At 48.1% G+C, this 18,136-nt stretch overlaps 1 protein-coding gene across 1 annotated transcript; it reads right to left on the bottom strand.

Moving 5' to 3' along the window:
• Window positions 1–4,850: 4,850 nt before the first annotated feature.
• On the bottom strand, window positions 4,851–17,162 carry LOC119060889 (60S ribosomal protein L37a-like). Its single transcript, XM_037161246.2, has 2 exons — window positions 17,024–17,162; window positions 4,851–5,140 (listed from the first exon to the last, which is right to left on the bottom strand). Exons 1-2 carry the CDS (start codon window positions 17,160–17,162, stop codon window positions 4,851–4,853), a joined length of 429 nt encoding a protein of 142 aa, XP_037017141.2.
• Between the last annotated feature and the right edge of the window lie 974 nt (window positions 17,163–18,136).

The following is an 18,136-nucleotide window of genomic DNA, read 5'->3' on the forward strand; positions in this document are numbered from 1 at the left end:
TGGGTATCGACAGATTCTAAAGTTTGTATGGGGAGGCAGAAGACCCAGAATAGCCAAAACAATACTGAGAGAGAATAACGAAGTCAGAGGACCAAAGCTACCAAATGCCGAGACCTACAATGAAGCCACAGTAATCAAGACAATGAAGTACTGGCAAAAGAACAGACAAGTAGAATCAGTAGCACAGAACAGAAGACCCCGGTAACAAACCCACATAATTGTAATCAACTGGTCTTCAGCAAAGGAGCAAAGGTAGTCTTTTTGACAAATGGTGCTGGAACAACTGGATATCCATACCCCAAAAAAGTAAACCTAGACACAGACCACACAGCCCTCATAGGAAGAACTAGAGGGGAGGACATGGAAGAGGCCCTGGGACAAGGAAATTGGGTGACTCTTTAAAACACATTGCAAGTAATATGCATACGGCCCGTGGATAATCAGATCAATATAAGATGAACACACAAGGAAAGCCAGGCCATTGGAAGGCAGGTGGGTTCATCCCAGAGCAGATAAGCTGCCTATGGTCATGGAGTGCTTACCTGGGCCAAGAGGAAGAAACAATGAATCTGCTAGGAAATTCTGGCAGACTGGGGAGCCCCGTGCCTTATTCCTGCAATCTTAGTACAGAATGGGTCAGGCCTCAATGCTGGGCTTGTGTGCTCTCTCCTCGGGAGAGCTTCGAGGATGGACAGTGACTGGATGGGCAGGTTCCAGGGTGGGAACCTGGCAAATAATGTTGGTATTCTGCAAAATAATTTCTTGAGGTGCCTATGAACGATGGGAGGAAGTGGGGACAAATGGCAGTGTGAAATGACACTGAAATTCTGTGTGTGGAATTCTGAGTGTGAAATGACAGGACAGGGCAACCCTTAAGATTCCCTTCCAATAACCTGAGCAGGTGGGGGGATGGTGCCATGAGGAGGGAATAAAGAACTTGGAGGCCAGTTCCAAACCTGACCTTAACAGAATTTCTGGGCGTCCTGGCTGAGGAGGCAGAGTGAGGGAAAGGCTCCCGCACAGCTAGCCAGTTTCAGAATGGTTGCCGAGGCGATGGCTGGTGTCCTCTTCTGGGGCAGTTTACTACCCAGTGAGACACAACAGAGAGGACCTCCAGTGAATGAGGGCTCCACAGTCAGGGTGTCCTCTCCATCACTCCAACTCCTGGGCCTCAGCTTCCTCATTTTTTAAAAGATTTTATTTTATTATTTATTTTTAGACAGAGGGAAAGAGAGGGAGAAAGAGAGGGAGAGAAACATCAGTGTGTGGTTGCTTCTCACATGCCCTCTACTGGGTACCTGGCCTGCAACCCAGGCATGTGCCCTGACTGGGAATAGAGCGGGTGACCCTTTTGTTCACAGGCCGGCGCTCAATCCACTGAGCCACCCTAGCTGGAGCTTCCTCATTTTGAAACAAGACTCTTGGGTTAGGTGACTGCCCAATATGCCTCCCAACTATAAATCCCGTTCTTCATGAGAAGACACAGATAGCCCTTGTCTTCAGGAATTGGGAATGGAAGTAAGGGGGCTCGGACAGAGCATAGCAGTGTGGAAATGTATTGCTCGGACAGCAAATGTGGAGAGGAGAGGGGAAGCTGGGGCAGCTGGCCAGTGCTTGGGGAAGCTCAGAGCTGGGGCCTCGGGGACAAGGCTGAGTGGAACCAAATTCTCTGAATGGGACACAGGTCAGACTCTGGCTGTGGTGATGATGCCAGATCCACAGGTACTCAGGTGTCTCCCCATTCTCACAGTGGCACTGCGGGTCCTAGGTCGGGAGCTGCTGTGGCCTCAGAGACCCTGCTCCTTTTGAGCTTGGTGGCTCTCTGCCTCTTTGGGCCGCCGACACGCTAACCTGTGGGCCTGAGAGGAGGCTCAGCCAGCATCTTGAACTCATTTTCCAGCATGAGGGGGTCTGGTTTTATGTCACAGTCCAAGGCACGTGTTTACTCAGCTTCTCTGCTCCCCAGCCCAAGGAAAGATAACTGAACTTGATGGATAACCACTAATTGGATCATTACCTTCATTTCGAAATGATTGCCCCCGGCCCCCGGGGGCATTAGTTCCGAGCTGGGGCCCCCGATCCAGCTCGAGGCAGGCTGTGAAGCGGAGGACCGTTCCATCAGCCCGGCAGCACTGGGACCCCATGAGGACTTGCAGCTGTGCTCCTGCCAAGCTGTCCCCTCCACACAGCCCGCTCCCCAACCCCTCCCGGACTCCACGTACCCAGCCAGTCAACGTGCACCTTGCTCCTGCTGGCGCACCTTCTCAAGTGCCCTCTGGTTCTTGAGCCCAGGGCTCCCAGGGAACGCCAGTTCGCACACCCCTCCTCTCTGCTTCTCTGAGGACCCCCCCCCCTCAGTGCTCCACCTCCCCGGTTCTTCTGTACACAGTTTACTTCCCCAGACAGAGAACAGGGTCCTGGAAGGCAGGCTCGCCTTCCGTCCCCGCGGCGCCCTGGCGTTGCTGGCACTGGGCTGGGCACACTGTGGTGGCTTGTTGGTTGATTGATGCTATGAGGCAGGAGGCACAGGCAGGAAGGGAGGGCAATTGATTCCAGCTGAGGAGAGGAAGAAGGGGGCAGGCGCAGGCTGAGGGTGATGGATGCCGGAGGGTGGGGGCTGGAGGCTCAGTAGCACTGAAGGAGCCCCCATGCCTCTGCTTTGGTGGCTCAGACCTGTGAGCCTGGGTTAAAAAAGTAGTTACAGAAGAACTCTCTCTGAGAGTAATTAAAGAAATGACCATAACTCCTGGGATAAAATATGACAGCCATTAAAAATGCTTTGAAGAATATTTAATGATGGAGGGAAGTATTCATACCAAATGAGTGAAGAAAATCAAGTCACAAAAGATTACATACAATATAATTCCACTAAAAATGTTAAAACATACAGATAGGAAATCAGTGGCTGACGTGTGTTGGGCCCTGTGGTGTGCCCTGCATTGCACTAGGTCATCTCAGGCAGTCTTCCTGCCAATCCTGGGAGCTGGGTGCTAGCTCATTTCACATAATCCTATTCTATATAGGTGGAAACTGAGGCACGGAAATGAAGTGCCTTCCCCAACTTTCTGTCTTGAAGCCATTAGAGCTCTGAGTTTACTCTGGTGCCTGGACAGCCCTCACACAGAAGAATCAGGTCAAAATTGTCTAAAGCCACATTCTATGGAGAGATGTTGGAAGTCTGCTATGTGGAAGAAGGGTCAGCTGTGCTTGGTGTGTCCCCAGGTTGGGGACAGGGAGGCTGACTGTGGCTGGCTGGGAGGAAGAGCGACTTCCTAACTGCCGCTGGGCAGGGAGGAAGCCTGCATCCCTGGATGTGAGCAAGGAAGAGCTGGGGAGGGGATTTCACATTGGGGTGACCTCTGAGGACTTTCAATCTCCTAGACCGTGAGGTCTAGGAGAAGTGCCAACCTGGGAATGAAATCCGGGGAGCTGTTCTTTTATCCCTAATCTGGACCGAATGTTTGGGTCTCCCCAGTACATATGTTGAAAACTTACCCCGCAATGTGGTGGTATTAGGAGGTGGGGCCTCTGTTAGATGATTTTTATTAGCTGAGGGCATGAGGGTGGGGACCTCATGAATGGGATTAGTGCCCTTATAAGAGTCAGGAGAGAGCTCTGTGGCTCTTATACTTAGTAAACTGCCCTTTACCCTGTGTTTTAAAAGTGGTCATTGAATGCTCTCTGGTGTGGAAGGATTTGATGTGAAAACAGACACCTGCTCAAACCCGGCACATTGGCCAGCTCCTCAGGCTGAGTCCCTCCTTCTTCATGCCCTCTCCTGCTCTGTACTTTTTTACCCCTCACTCCCCTTGAGTTAAACCTGCGGGGCAAATGCTCCTCTTATTCTGCCCCTTATACAGCATTGCTTTCCTTTCTGGTGAGGAGTGGGGTAATGTGTGCAGGTATTGAACAGTTTGAATGAGAGAGCCTTGGGGCTAGGCACTGTTTGGGGGTTGAAAGGTGAGTGAGACCCAGTCCTTATCCTCATGGATGACACCGCAGAGCCACAGGAGAGGGGAGGTCAAGGATGGTCAAGCACTGCAGCTTCGTGCTTGGGTGGCATGGGTGCCGTGAGCAGAGGTAGGGAGTATGAGGGACAAGGGATGATTGGGGGGGGGGTCATGGGTCAATGTCTGCCCAGACTGACTTTGGAGAACTTTTGATAGAACTAGGTGGTGATACAAAGCACTGTCGAAGCCCTGGAATGCTTGTCCTTTCTCACCGACCCTGGCGCAGACTGGCCAGGTGGGCATGCAGCCTGACATCCAACCCATTCTCTGTTCTTCCCTGCCCTTCCTTCACAGAAACCCAGCTCCTCCGCTGCCTTCTCTGGTTGTTTACTCCTGGGCTCCACGGGAGGCATCCAGAATGCCACCATATGCAGCATGTCTACCCAGCCCTTCGGCCTGACATGGCAGTGGTCCTCTCTCCTTTCCCCTCTGAGACATTGCCCCCTCCCCAGTGTGTAAGGAGGGCCCATCCAGAGTGCCCCCATCTGCCTGGGGCTGGTTCTCAAGGCTCCTCTGACCCGTTTGATGTGACCTGGTGCTGATCAGCTCCAGTTTCCTCATCTTCCCTGACATGATCTGTGCTTCTTGGATCCCAGGTCTCTTCCCTTGTCCTGACCTTGCCCTCCTCCTTTCCTTAGGAGCTTCAGGCCCAGGAGAAGGTGTGGGCTCAACAGGCTTTGATAGTGCCTCCTTTAAATTCACCAACCAGTTTTAGCTACTGGAAACCAGTCAGTTCCAGACTGTACACTGTCCTTCAGGCAGCTCAGCTTCCCTATGTATTTATTTAACACACATTAACACACTCATTCTAGGCTAGCAATGTTTCAAATGGTGGAGCTCCTACTGGTCTTTCAGATCCTTCTGTCTTCTGATGGCAGACTTGATCGTGACAGTGGAAGTGGCATTGGAGGTCCAGGCACCACCAGTGGCTGTTTTCTTGCAGGAACCACAGTGCCAGATCTGCACAGCCCGTCTCTTCATCTTGCTTTTGCCACAGAAGGAGCAAGTGTACTTGGTGTGTGGGCTGATCTCAATTTTCTTCACCATTTTCCTGAGGGAGGCTCCATAATGGGTCTGGTAGTTACCAATAATTGTGAGCTCCTTGGCGCCTTTAGTTATGTTGCCACGAACTAGGTTGGAACCCAGAGAGGCAGCTGCCCTCTTCTAAATAATTCCTCTGATGTACCTATATTTTGCTCTGTATAATGTGCACTTTTTTGCCCATAATTTTTAGGGAAAAATTAGAAAATGTGCCTTACACATGTGGTACTACCTGAAATATCTCGTATCTGTTCTCATGTTTTCTAATTATTTGTTATATAAAATTTCTTGTACCGTAAGATGTTAAAAAATAAATGCTAAAATTCTTGTACAATACAAAAACAAGTATCTAAATATAAGTGAATAAGTAATTGAATTAAAAAAAATTAAAACAAAAGATTGTTTTCCTCTGAAAGTTTGGGCCAAAAATGTGGGTGCACATCATACATGGCAAAATAAGATACTCCACAGGGCTGGTTCTGATTCTTGGTCATCATGCTAATTTGCAGGGCAAGGTGACAACTGCCATCTTGTGTCTTCCCAATGGCACGAAGTATCTTTAGCTCTTCTCTTCCCTTCCCTCACTCTTTCATATATCCATCCCGAGAAGGGAGAGAAAAACCATGAGCTGGGCGTTTTATGTTGTTTTTGCTTTTATTTTCTCATTTAAGCCTCTTAACCTCTCTCCTACTTGGTGCTGTTCTTTTCCACAAATGAATCCGAGGCTCAGAGAGTTATCGCAGTTGTCCGAGGTCTCACGGGTGGTGAGGCTGAGCTGGTTAGAAACTAGTCTCTCTGGTTCCAGGGCCCCGGCTTGAGTTTTGTTGTAGGTCAGATTGTGTCTCTCAGAAAGAAATACTGAAGTGTTAATGCTTGGTGCCTGTGAATGTAACCTTATTTGGAAACAAGGTCTTTGCTGATGAGAAAAGGTTGACAGGAGATCATACTGGTGTAGGTGAGTCCTAATCCAGCAATTTTCAGCCAGTGTGCTGGTCTGTCCCTGCACACTGGAGGGCCATAAGAAGTTTTAAAACATGTAGTGCAAGACTATTTAGTCAGGGTCACTGGCTTCTTTTCCCTGAGATTGTCGAATAAAAAAATGACAACAGCCAACATAACAATAGCTGTCCAGAGTAAATGCTCTGTCCTGAACCATACATACATAGGTCATAGAACAGAGTTGCATCTTATGGGTCAAGTTGCATTACAAGGTTGTATCTGATTGGTTAATTCTTGGTACCAGAAATCCTTATATACAAGTGTAGGCACCTGATTTTTGAAAAAAGTCACTTTGGAGCAAAATGGTAGGCAATTACTTTTTTTGGTAAATCAGTCAAAATCATACCTCTTTTTTTGGTCAGATTGGCAAAAAATATCACATAATATATTTTGGTGTGCTGCAGAATTTTAGTAACTAGTTTACATGTGCCAGGAGATGAAAATTATTGAAAACCGCTGCCCTAACCCCATGGCTAGGGTCCTTCTGAGAAACTTGAGACAGAGGCAGAGACAGGGCGAAGGCCATTTGAAGGTGGAGGCGGGGATTGCCATGGTACCTTTACAAACCGAACAATGCTACAAATACTGGGGGGGGGGCCGGCAGACACGGAGCGGATTCTCACTCAGAACACCCAAATGGAACCAATGCTGCTAATACTTTGATTTTGGACTTCTACCTTCCAGAACTGTCAGAAAACAAATTTCTGTTGCTGTAAGCTACCCAGTTTACAGTCATTTGTTATAGTAGCCCTAGAAAAATAATACAGTTTCTTATATATCAGTTCAAACCCAGACTATCTCTTTTTCCTGGCCTAAAACCAGCAGACTTCTCCAGAACCCACTCTCAGAATCCTCCTCTCTGGGGTTGGCCCAGATCTGGTTAAAAGGTTCATTGCATGAGTCCATTCGGGAGCTGCCTCGGGAGGCGACAGAGGCCAATGGAAGAGTGAATGGCTCATTCTTGTGGCCCCCAGAGAAGGCTTTGTGGAGGCAGAGGCCTGATACAGAACAGAAACTGGAGCTGTAGGATAAAGAGCTAATTTGAGTGAGAACAGAGAGCAGTGCATGTAAAAGCACCTGGCGTGATAAGGCCTGGTGTTTATTACATTGTAGGTGGTCAATTAATGTTAGTAAAGAAAATGAAAGAATGCAAGAGCCTTGGAAGCAGTCGAAACCAGGTATGAAGCACCGTGAACGTGCTGGACCCACATTTTAGGTGAGAGCATTGTTAGCTACACTGATTTGAGTGCGTTGTCAAAGGCAGTCGGGGAAACCCAGCCCCTGGCTTCAAAAGTCATGGATTCCGGCTTTGATTCTGCTGTTTTCTGGTTTTTGTGAAGTTGGGAAAATCATTTCTCTCTCTGAGCCTCGGTTCCCTCAACTGTAAAGTGGAGATGATAAATGTCCCTTAGCTTATACAGTTAGAAAGATGGAATGGCAAAGAAGTTGAAAGTGCTTTACAAACTGCAAAGCCGACGTGAACATAAAGTATTATTCATCTTATTATTGACTGACTAACCTCTTTCCTGTCCTGTGAATGCTCTATACCCATTTGTACCTCTGAGTTTCTGCTCATGGTCTCTTTTTCCAATTGGAAGTCCCTGTGTGTTGGTTAGGATTAGATTTGGAACCAAGTAAGAGAACACCCAAGGCAACAGCGGTGTGCTTCTCTCTCACGTGATAGTCTGCAAGCATGGCAGGGCTGGCGTGGCTGACTTAGCGTCTTTCCGTCTTGTTGCTCTGCTCTATGGTTGCCATCTCCAAGGTCCCTTTGTGGCTTGAAACAGCTGCTGGAGCTCCTTCATACATCCACATTTCAGCAAGAAAAAGTAAAAAGAGAGGACAGGCTTCCTGTCTTCAAAGACACTCTCTAGAAGCTGCCTATACTCCCTTTTTATATATTCCATTGGCCAGAACTTAATCACATGGACGCATCTATCTTTTGGAGGAACTGAAAAATGTGGTTTTTACTCTGGGTGGTCATGTGCCCAGGTAAAAAAAAAAACCCAGTGTTCTATCATCACTGAAAGAGGAGAGGGGGATATTTAGGAAGAACTGGCATCTCTACCATTTCATTAATTTTTCCTCCATGGACCCATATTTCATTCTTCAAGATCAAGTCAAGTTCATCTGCAAAATAAGGAGTTTGTATCAGTTGGGAGTTGCAGAGCTAGTCCATGGGCATATAGAAGCTTCGCATGGATCATTTCATTTAGTCTGCAGCCCAGCTCTGTGGGATGGACACTATTGTCGCCTCAGTGTTTTAGATGAGGAAATGTGGCTCAGAGAGCTGTGCAATGTCATGGATTAGGTTTCCTGGGATACAAACTCTGAGATGGAAAGTACCAATTAGTGGGCAGGACATGCATCAGAGAGTGCTTTTGGGGCTAATTCCTGTGGAAGAAGGGAGGGGATGGAAGGAGGACTGGGCAGAGGGAAGCTGGGCTGCAATGCAGTTCCAATAAAGGTCCCAGCTGGCTCCCCAGGGACTTCTGGAGCTGGGATAGCTCTGCAGAGCTGTTCCAAGTTAGCACTGGGAGGACAGACCTTTAGACGCTAATGCTGGTCACTCAATCATTGAACACAGGCTGCCCCCGGAAGAGGGCCTGACATGAGGCAAGTCAACCACTCTCTTCAGCTAAAACAACCTCTGAGAAGGCATGGAGCTGAGGGCTCCGTGCTGGCAGCACCTCCAGTGCCTGCAGGTGTTAAGTCCTCCTTCTCGAAGCAGTACTCTGCGGGGATCAGAGTCCCACATAAAGCCACTTAACTAAGCCTGCACCGGCAACAAGGGAGAGAGACAGGACCGGAACCAGGACATTTGACTCCAGCAGCTGGGCTCTTACAGCTCAATGGTTTGCTCAAAGTCACAACTAGATAGACATGCCCACCATTCAAGCACCTCATCTGCATATTAAATCAATCTGCTATATTGCCTCTTTCGAGTCTCTGCTGGTACCCTCTTCTGGAAACTTTACCTCTAGGTTTCCTGTGCACTGTGTTCTTTCTTCTCTCTGAACAAACTCTGGCAGCTAATAGTTCTCTAGCTGAACTATATCTAGTCAATCAAAGCAATGCTTTGTTCACAAGGTCTCCTGGGGGCTCAGCCCTCTGCCGGTGGAACCAATTCTGAAGACAGAACCCCGCTCCAGCAGAGTTGCAGGCTGTTTAGAGAGCCACGGCCACCACCCATGTAGGTGACGGTGGCAGGAGAGAGCGGCACATTGAGGGCTGCCCTGAGTCCTGTCTGTCATAGCTTCCGGGGGAAGGAAAGGCCAACCCTAGTTGGAGCAGCAGACCTGCGCTCATGCCTCCTCTGCGCTACCTGCCCACCGCGGGCTCCTGGAGGCTGGGGCCAGATTTTCTCCCCTTTGGGAGCCATCTGGCGCTCAGTAAGTGGGAAGGGATTTTAGAGCCATAGAACCAGAGAAAGACAGTCACATTTCTCATGTTAGAGATGAGAAAACAGAGGCACAGAAGGAAGTATGGCCTGCCCAAGGTGCACAGCCAGGTGGCGGTAGCCTGGCTGGATGGAGAACCCGGGCTTCCGGACTCCTGGCCTCGTCTACCGCCCCGAGCTGTCCTTGCTAAATGAGGGCCCAGATGCAGACTCAGGTTGGTCCCTGCCTTCTGGCATGTCAGCAAAGACCTCAGGACTGTCACTGTCACGATGAAGAGAGAAACAAAACACCAGAGAGGAAAGAGCAGGCCGGTGGAAACACCCCAGAGAACTCTATAACTGATCTCTACCAGGTCCAGCTCCCTCCTGGCTCGTCCCAGGCGGTTGGTCCAAGAAAGGGGGTGGGGAGAAGAGAGTACAAAAGTTCTTTCTATCTTGGGCTTAGCACCTGGGACTGCAGACAATGCCCAGTCGACTGCGAAGATTTAGGAGTGATTCTGTAAGAAGCTTTTGCCCACCGCCCGAGACAGGCTTCCTCACACACCATAATCTGCATCTTCCCCCTGAAACATCTTAGCTTCACGAAGCAATAAAACAGTCTGGCCTAAGTTACTGAACGTCTTTGAAGTCCTGGAGAGGCCCATAAATAAGATAGGTACTTTGGAAGGGGGGGCGTTCGTTTTGAGGGGTCCCCAAACAACTCTTTCAGAGTCCCATTGATTTGTAGCTGCCTCTAAGTCAATTTCCTGGGGCCCATAAATCTTGATGCGAGCAAAACGAAAATGTCTTCAATATTTATTCGATGCATTTCTTACCACTCCATAGGAAAGGAGGGAGGAAAAAAATGTCAGCATTCTCACCCGCCACCCTGGAGCAGGCTTGGGACACGGCCGCTCCCCACTCCTCGAAGTCCGTTCCGTCTCGAACCATAAACCCCGGGTAACAAATGTTCCATTTCATGGTCAGCAAGAGTGGTAACTGTCACTGGAGAAATAAAATTGAGTTATTGTTTCCAGTTTCAAAAGAACAGCAACAAGTATAAAAAAAAACTATGCGATCCCTGTCCTCTTCCCCTCAGACACCTGCAGCCGTCTCACATTTCACTGAATCCTGCCACATAAATGCATAGCTTCACTCACTAATCCATACGGCTCCAGAGACCACTGTTACATGAGAACTTAAACTGATGGGGCCAGGCAGCCCAGGGCAGCTTAATCTTTTTTAATTCAAATCGACTGAGTCCCATGTGGCCCAGAGATGATACCCTATATGCTGCAATCAGACTGACCTAGACTTCTCGTGCTCTAAATGATTAATGAAACTGCCTCGAGTTTGTTTCCATGGTGATTGGAAACCCGACCCTGGACAGAGGAATCTGCCATTCACCGTGAACCAACAGGAAGGGGGGCACCGGGGACCCTGGCCGCGGGTGGTGAAGGGGAAGATGCCCAAATGCTTCGAGTTCCTCTCTCTGGCCTGCTGCTGGCCTCAGAGAGTGGAGGGAGGGGACAGGAAGTAAATGGCCCTCTTAGGGAAGTTTTAACGTAACCAAACTGCAGAATTACTTTTTTCTCCTCCGAGAATTTAAAAACACTGAAGTATTCCTAAAGCAACCTATCAAAGAGTTGAGGGAAGACAGCATTTAATTCACCTTTGGTTTCCTAAAATAAGTACGTAATGAATAAAACAAAACCATGAAATCTTGGATTCCTTCTTTACAGTGAAGGGCTTTGCCCTTGAGGAACATCATGAAACCCGCCGAGTAGCTGGTGTTACCTGTTTACTCTTAGGTCTCGCGTGGCTTTGTCTCTGGTTCCCCTGCAAAGCAGGCCATACTTGGGCTTCCCCTGGCACGACTGTGCCCTGAGGACCAGCAGAGGCAGGCAGGTGGGACTTAGGGGGATTTGATGCTGCTGCAGGAGGAGCGCTGGGTGTGACTGGTTAGTGCCAATGGCTGCCTTTTGCCATCGCCTGGTGGAAAAGCTGGGTCCTGTTTCAGGAAGGCCCATCCTACCTCTCCTATCAGAGGTCCCAGGTGCCCCCAACTTTAGGAAATTCTGAACCTTTAAGAGGTCTAACACAGGGAACACCAAAGAGCATGCGTTGTCATCTTACAATCTACGGCTTAACACATGTGGCTACTGACCGAGGGATAATGACTATGAAAGTTGGCGGGCACATTGCTCTTTTCTTTCATTCTTTCTCTACGGCCCACCTACCTTTCCTCACAGGGTCACTGGCCACCTCCTTAAACACACTGTCTCTTGCCTTTGAACTTTTCATGGTCCATGTTCCCAAACTTTACTAAGACAGGCAGGTTTCTTCCCACCTCCCCAGTCCAGCTCCATCTCCCATTCATCTCTGCCAACTGTTCTCTGCACGTCTTCCACGAACGTCCCGTTCTCTGCCTTTGCTTCGTGGTTCTCTCTGTCTGGAAGGCCCACCCCAAACCCACCTATTAGAATAATCCTCCCTGTTCCCCAAGGCCCAGCTCACGGGGCCACCTCAGCACTTGGGCACCTCAGTCACAGGTCTCCCTTCCCACACTGTGCCTTTTATAATAGTGTGTCCCAGGCTCTGCCTTGTGCGATGGGATGTCTTGCTTCCAGCTGCAGAGCTGGGCACATAGTGTGAGCTCAATCTTTGTTTGTTCAGTTGAATTTCTTTTTCACCCCCTACTCCTTGGTCCCTGGCCCCGCTGACTGCTAGCTGGGAAGTTCATCTGGCCATTCGATCTCTCTCCCCCTCGATGGTCACTGCTAGCTGTTCCTTGCAGACAAAGGCTTCACGACCTCGTGGTTCAACAAACACTCAGGAATACCAGGAAAACAACCAGTGCCTGCTCTGGACTGGCTGGAAGCTGCTCATCGGACCAAGTTGGAGTGCCTCCGGCTCAGTGTCTTCAAATCGGAACCTTCCCAGTTGAAGGCCTGAGCTGGTTCCAGTCACGTTGAGAGCTGTTTAGAGGGTCCGTCTGAGCCTATGCTCTCACTCTTGCCCCTTTCAAGAGACTCAGTCATGCTGGGGTGCACCTGCCATGCAGCACCCTCCTCTGCCCTTGGCAGGGGACAGAGAACCTGAGAAAGAAGGGGCCTCGGCCAGCTCTCACCCATCCAGTCAGGCGTCTGCACAAATTACCGACTCTGGTAAGCAATCCCTCGGTCTTATCTGACTGTCCCACGGAGGGCATATCATGTGTGCCTGCTTTACTCTCTGGGGACACAGGTGGCAACACTTGGGTGTGGGGCCCTCGCAGGAGGCAGTGGTATCCAGGTGCCGAGGAACAGATATTTGGGTGAGCAGAGACCAGTGACTGCTTCTTCCTGGCTAGTGATAAGCCTGAGTGAGCTGTGTCCCCAGCATCGTCTCCGTTTCACCGAGTTACCCCCACCCCATTGCTCACCTGGAGTCCCTCATGCCCTCCCACACAGCGAGTCCCCCTTGCTCACAGGTCCCAGCCTCTGTGTCCTTTTTTGTTAAACAGACAAGGTTGCCAGCCTTGAGTCTGTAACACTGTGTGAGGGAAAGAATATCTCTCCACTGTTCCTCTGATCTTCTCTTGCACCCCCACATCCAACCGAAATGTCACTCGTCACGGCTGTACATTTTTAAAAATCACATTTAATCTTGAGGGGTTGAAAAAAGTCCCATGGTCCCATTCGGAAGGTTCCCGTCTGGGTGATGTAAGCACCATGCCGCAGGGGCCAGGCCAGGCAGGTGGGGAGGGGGGACCGGCCAGCAGAACTTGGGGACCGAGTCAGCATGGCTGAGGTGAGGAATGTGAGATGTGCGAGAGATGTGGCTGAGGGAAGTGAAGTCATGAATATTTAGAAGCGGGGAGAGTGGAATTCAATCTGACACTGATACACAGGAGGACTGGACTGATAGCAAGAATCTAAAATTAGAAGCACTCTCTCTTGGGAGTTTAGAGCTCAGACCCCAGAGGCAGACTGGACTAAAAACTCTGAATTTGCCACCTGCCGGCTGAGTGACCTTGGGCAAGTGACTTAACCTCTCTGTCCCCCCAGCTTTCTCATCTGTGAGGCAGAGATAATAAAGTTCTTTCTTTACAGGATTGCTGTGAGACTGAGTTAATGCGTCAGTGCTGGGCACACAGCACGAACGAGCTGCTTTTATAACTGAATAAAGGTCAACGTCAGGTGCTTTCCTAGAGGTTGTCAGGTTCTTTCCTTCTGGGAGTTTCTTCCCCCAAATCCTGTGCCACCCTCCCCTTTTAATTAGTTTGGGAAGAAAGGAAGGTCTGAGCCACCACTGTCCAATAGAAATATAATGCAAAACACATGAAATTTAAAAAGTCCTAGAAGCCTCAATGAAAAATAAAAATTAGATATTTTTACTAACATATCGTTTAACCCAATTACATCTAAAATATTATTCTTTTGACATGTATTAAACAATCGAAAACTGTGAGAGAGATATACACATATTTTTGCATCTTAACCCTTGAATCTAGTGTATACTTTACATGTACAGCAAGTATATCTCTGTTCAGCCACTAGATTTCATCTGAAACACTTCATTGTATTACATTCCATCAAACTGACAGTTGAAAGTAGTTCCACGTACCCAAATTGTTCCAAACAACTTGATTCAGCTTTCCATGATCAGTTTTTACATTAAAATTAATTAAAATGGTATAAATGTTTTCAGATGTACCAGTCACATTTCAAGTAGCCAGTCGTGGCTATTGCACTGGACAGCTGTGGGGGGGAATTAACCTTGAAGGAATGCTACCTGGTGTGAGGCATCTTGGACACAGGGAACTATGTGTAACAGAGACCTGACGACATCCTGAGCTTGTTCCTACTGGTGGTGGGAGAGGGCTATGGTGGCACAGGGACACAAGTGTCCCAAGAATTCTCTTTATTCCTTCAGGGACCAATGCATACCAGTACCCACCAGCTACTAGGTGCTGCCCTTGGTGCCGGAGATGCAGTGACAGTGAGCGTCTGGACTGAATTGCTGTTAACATCTATCTGCTGTCTTCCAGTCTCTAGCCTCCTGTATCATCTGGGGGGGGGGGCAGTGGACTCTGAAATGGGACCCCCCCCCCCACTCCTGGCCCTGTCTTGACACCTGCCTTGTAGAGTATCTGACCGAAGCTCCACTTGGATAACAGCTGGTGAGCACCTGCTGGGGGCCAGGCACCATGCTCTTAGCGGGCATGCAGCTTCATAGGGTGACCAGCACCCTTCGGCGGATTGGGTTTTCCAGCTTCCTGTTGCTTCTGGCTGTGTCGGAAGCCAATGGCTTCCCATCCCCCACTGTCCATTGCACCTTGGCTTTCCCTGTCCCCCATGCAACCCTACCTCCCCACTCCTACTCCGTCCCATCTACCTTTTTACCATCCTCAACAGAGAAGCCTCGGGATGTATTTTGGTTCCAGATGTTTGCTAATTTCCTTGTCCCTTTCTGGAATGACCTTCCTGTTCGTATTCCTCATTACCTGCCCACATCCTACCAACTATCAGGGTTCTCTTTCTCCAATCAGCCTTCCAGCCCATGTCATCTCCTCTTCTTTGTATTCGTAGCTCTTACTGCGTTGGTGGTTAGCTTGGAGCGGCATGCGTGCCAGGCAGCATCATTTAACGTCTCACGGTGCCCCTGAATGCTAGACCGTCACTCAGTCTTCTCTGACTCCTGCATTTGCCCCCGTTCCACCCTCCCCTCCCTGCTCTCTCCAGTGCCTGGACACATAGGAGGCACTCAGGAAAAACCTTCTGATGGCCTGATACCCTCACCAGGAGGTCAGCCTGTGTTACCAGGTGTGGGAGCCCATTTGCTGGGCAATAACATCTCCCAACTATCTGCTGTGTCCACTATTATGCTTTATACAATTCAGGTGACTGTTGAAACATTTATGGGAAAATTAATTGCCCTTCATTGAGTTCACTGGCTGGGAGCTGCTCTATCTGCTGATCTGACTGGAGAAAACAAAAGGCTTTACTCCCTTCATTAAGTCTTTATTCACATATGAAACCATTTTGCTATTGAGCAAATTCATGGTAGTAGCAATAGTAGTTGTGAGCATCACTAACATTTATGGATCACTTTCCAGCTGCCAAACACTGTGCCAAGTGCTTCACACATATCACTTCATTGACTTTCTATAACCTGCCAAGGTGACACCACTAAGAAGCCCGGGGTGAGGGAAGGGGTCACATGCTCCTGGAATGGTAATGGGCAGCCACGCTCGCCATTGCCAGCTGTGTGATTCTTGGTGAGTGTGTAAACCTAGCTGCAAAATGGGGATGATAACGGTGAATTTTTGTGATGATTGCAGATATGATAAATGCAAAGCGCTTAGAAATCACATTCTACTTTTTCATAATATTTTATCTGCTATCATCATTAGTCCCCATTTTATAGATGGGGAACTGAATTACAGAGAGACTAAGTCCATTGCTCCCAGTCACAGAGTTAGTAAATGCTACTACATTGAGATTTAAACCCTGTCTGACCTCATAATTCTTGCTTGTAATCACTACACTACAATGAATACAAATGTATTCATCTTCTTTGCCCGGGGCCCTGTGCTGGACAGTTGGCAACCAATTATCTCATTCAATCTTCCAAATGATTCTGTGAAATGAATTTATCTCCTGGGCAGGCAGGGACCTGGGAGGAGCTACCAGCTGGGCCAGTATTCAAGGAGGATGGTCCATCTTCCGTAAGGGAAGTCTGCCCCATAGCTCCATCCATGGAGTGTTGTACAAGGCGGCTGCCCCAGTGGGAAGGACAGGGCCTCAGCAGCGACATAGGAGGGACAGCACCACTGCTTGAGAGGTCAGAACAGTTTTCCTGGAATACAAGTTTCACCTACAGCCACTGCAAATTTGGTGAGAACAGGTTTGTCTGTTTGTTTTGCCTGTTTTGTTCACTACTGTATGCTAGAATTCACACAGTACCTCACATAGAGTAGGTGCTTCATAGTATTTCTTGAACACATGGGAAGTGAGCTCTAAGTTATGTTCCAGGCAGAGAAAACAGTGTGTGCAAAGGCCTAGAGGTATGAGACAGAGTGGCCATTGGGGGAGTACATGGATTGAGCCTCTTGTAAACCAGGAAAAGCCGTCCTGTCACACAGGCGGGGCTCCTTCTGGGCAGGGCTGGATGTGAATGTGCACAGGAGTCCAGGTGACTAGGCAGGGTAGCAGTTCACTAAAAGGGCTGGGATGGAAGCCCCAGGGGGTAATGAAGGTGATGTCCTTGCATCCTCAGAGATAATGACAGGAGGCAGATAGAGGAGAGGCACAGGTACGTGGCAAACAGTCCGACCCCCAGTTCCACAGATGTGATACCAATGAAAAGTTCAGGGACACGGAGGGTATCATCCTTCTTGCAGAGGGTGACATTGTCAAGTGAATGTGAAAGACACACATTCTCCCTTAGGACTGGCATTGGCTGAGAAGACATGCATCTCAGTAAGTTCTTCATTTCTTCCTGGAAAATGGTGACACTTGGACAAAGTTAGAAGCCTGATTTTGCAGAGCAGCTGCAGGTGAGGGGCTGTTCCTGGCAAAGCTGAGTTTCAATTTCACTGGGCACCTACCCTGTGTCTCTGCATAAGCAGCATTTCCTCTCTGTACCCCCTCCTTCTTTTTGGTCTTATATCTCTTCTTTGAATTATCAGCTCTCAGCTTAGATGCCAACTTCTCCAGGACACTCTCCAACTCCTCAGGCCACTCCATCTCCCATCACCCCACCTGCAGACCTCATGTATCACAGGCAGCCTTGAACGCTTTATGCTGCCTGAGAAAAACAGCTGTTAGAATACCCGTGTTCACTGGCCCACTACCAAAGGACTGAGGCAAACTCTGTGACACGTGGAAGAGAGATCTGCAGCTCAACTGGCATCAGTTGTAAAATTACTACTTTAAATTAATATATTGAATAATTTAGTCAAATGTTCAAAAAAACCCCAAAATACACAAAGACATACAGTGAAATCAAGCTCCCACCTTTGTCCTTCTTCCATCCTTTTGCTCCTGCCTCACAAACAAAACAAAGGTAGGGACCACTGTTAATGATAGCTTTTCATATATACTTCCAGAGATTTCTAAATATATATTCAAATGCTGTTTTTAAAATACAAATTCTATCATTCTATATACATTATCCTTCATTTTGCTTTTCTTCACTTAAAAACAGATTAAAATTTTTTTCTGTATTAGTATATATGAAGAGCTTACTCATTTTATTGCAAAGTTGTGTAAACCTATTCTACAGATGCACTGTAATTTATTTAACTACTATTTTATGGACAGGTAGTTAAGTATTTAAGTCACTTCCAGTCTTGTGCTATTACAAGCAGTACTAGAATGAATAATCTGATATTTAGGAAACAGTAAATGTGCTCCTACAATTCTTACTATAAAAACAACACACGCACACACATATACAGTCCTTACAGCTTAGGAAGCTCTTCTTTTATTTTTTTTAAATTAAACATTTCACTTAGAGATAATTGCAGATTCACACACAGTTGTAAAAAATAATTCCAAGACATCCCTAACTAGGTATGAAACTATGCTACGACATCACAAGGAAGAAATTAACATTGATGTAATCTACTCATGTGATTCAGGTTTCACCAGTTTTACACATGTGTGTGCTCACAGCCGTGTGTGTATTTAGTTCTATGAAATTTTATCACCTGTGTAAA

The sequence above is a fragment of the Artibeus jamaicensis genome, unplaced genomic scaffold (assembly GCF_021234435.1).
Source record: "Artibeus jamaicensis isolate MK-2021 breed Jamaican fruit bat unplaced genomic scaffold, CSHL_Jam_final contig_465, whole genome shotgun sequence".
Lineage (NCBI taxonomy): Eukaryota > Metazoa > Chordata > Mammalia > Chiroptera > Phyllostomidae > Artibeus > Artibeus jamaicensis.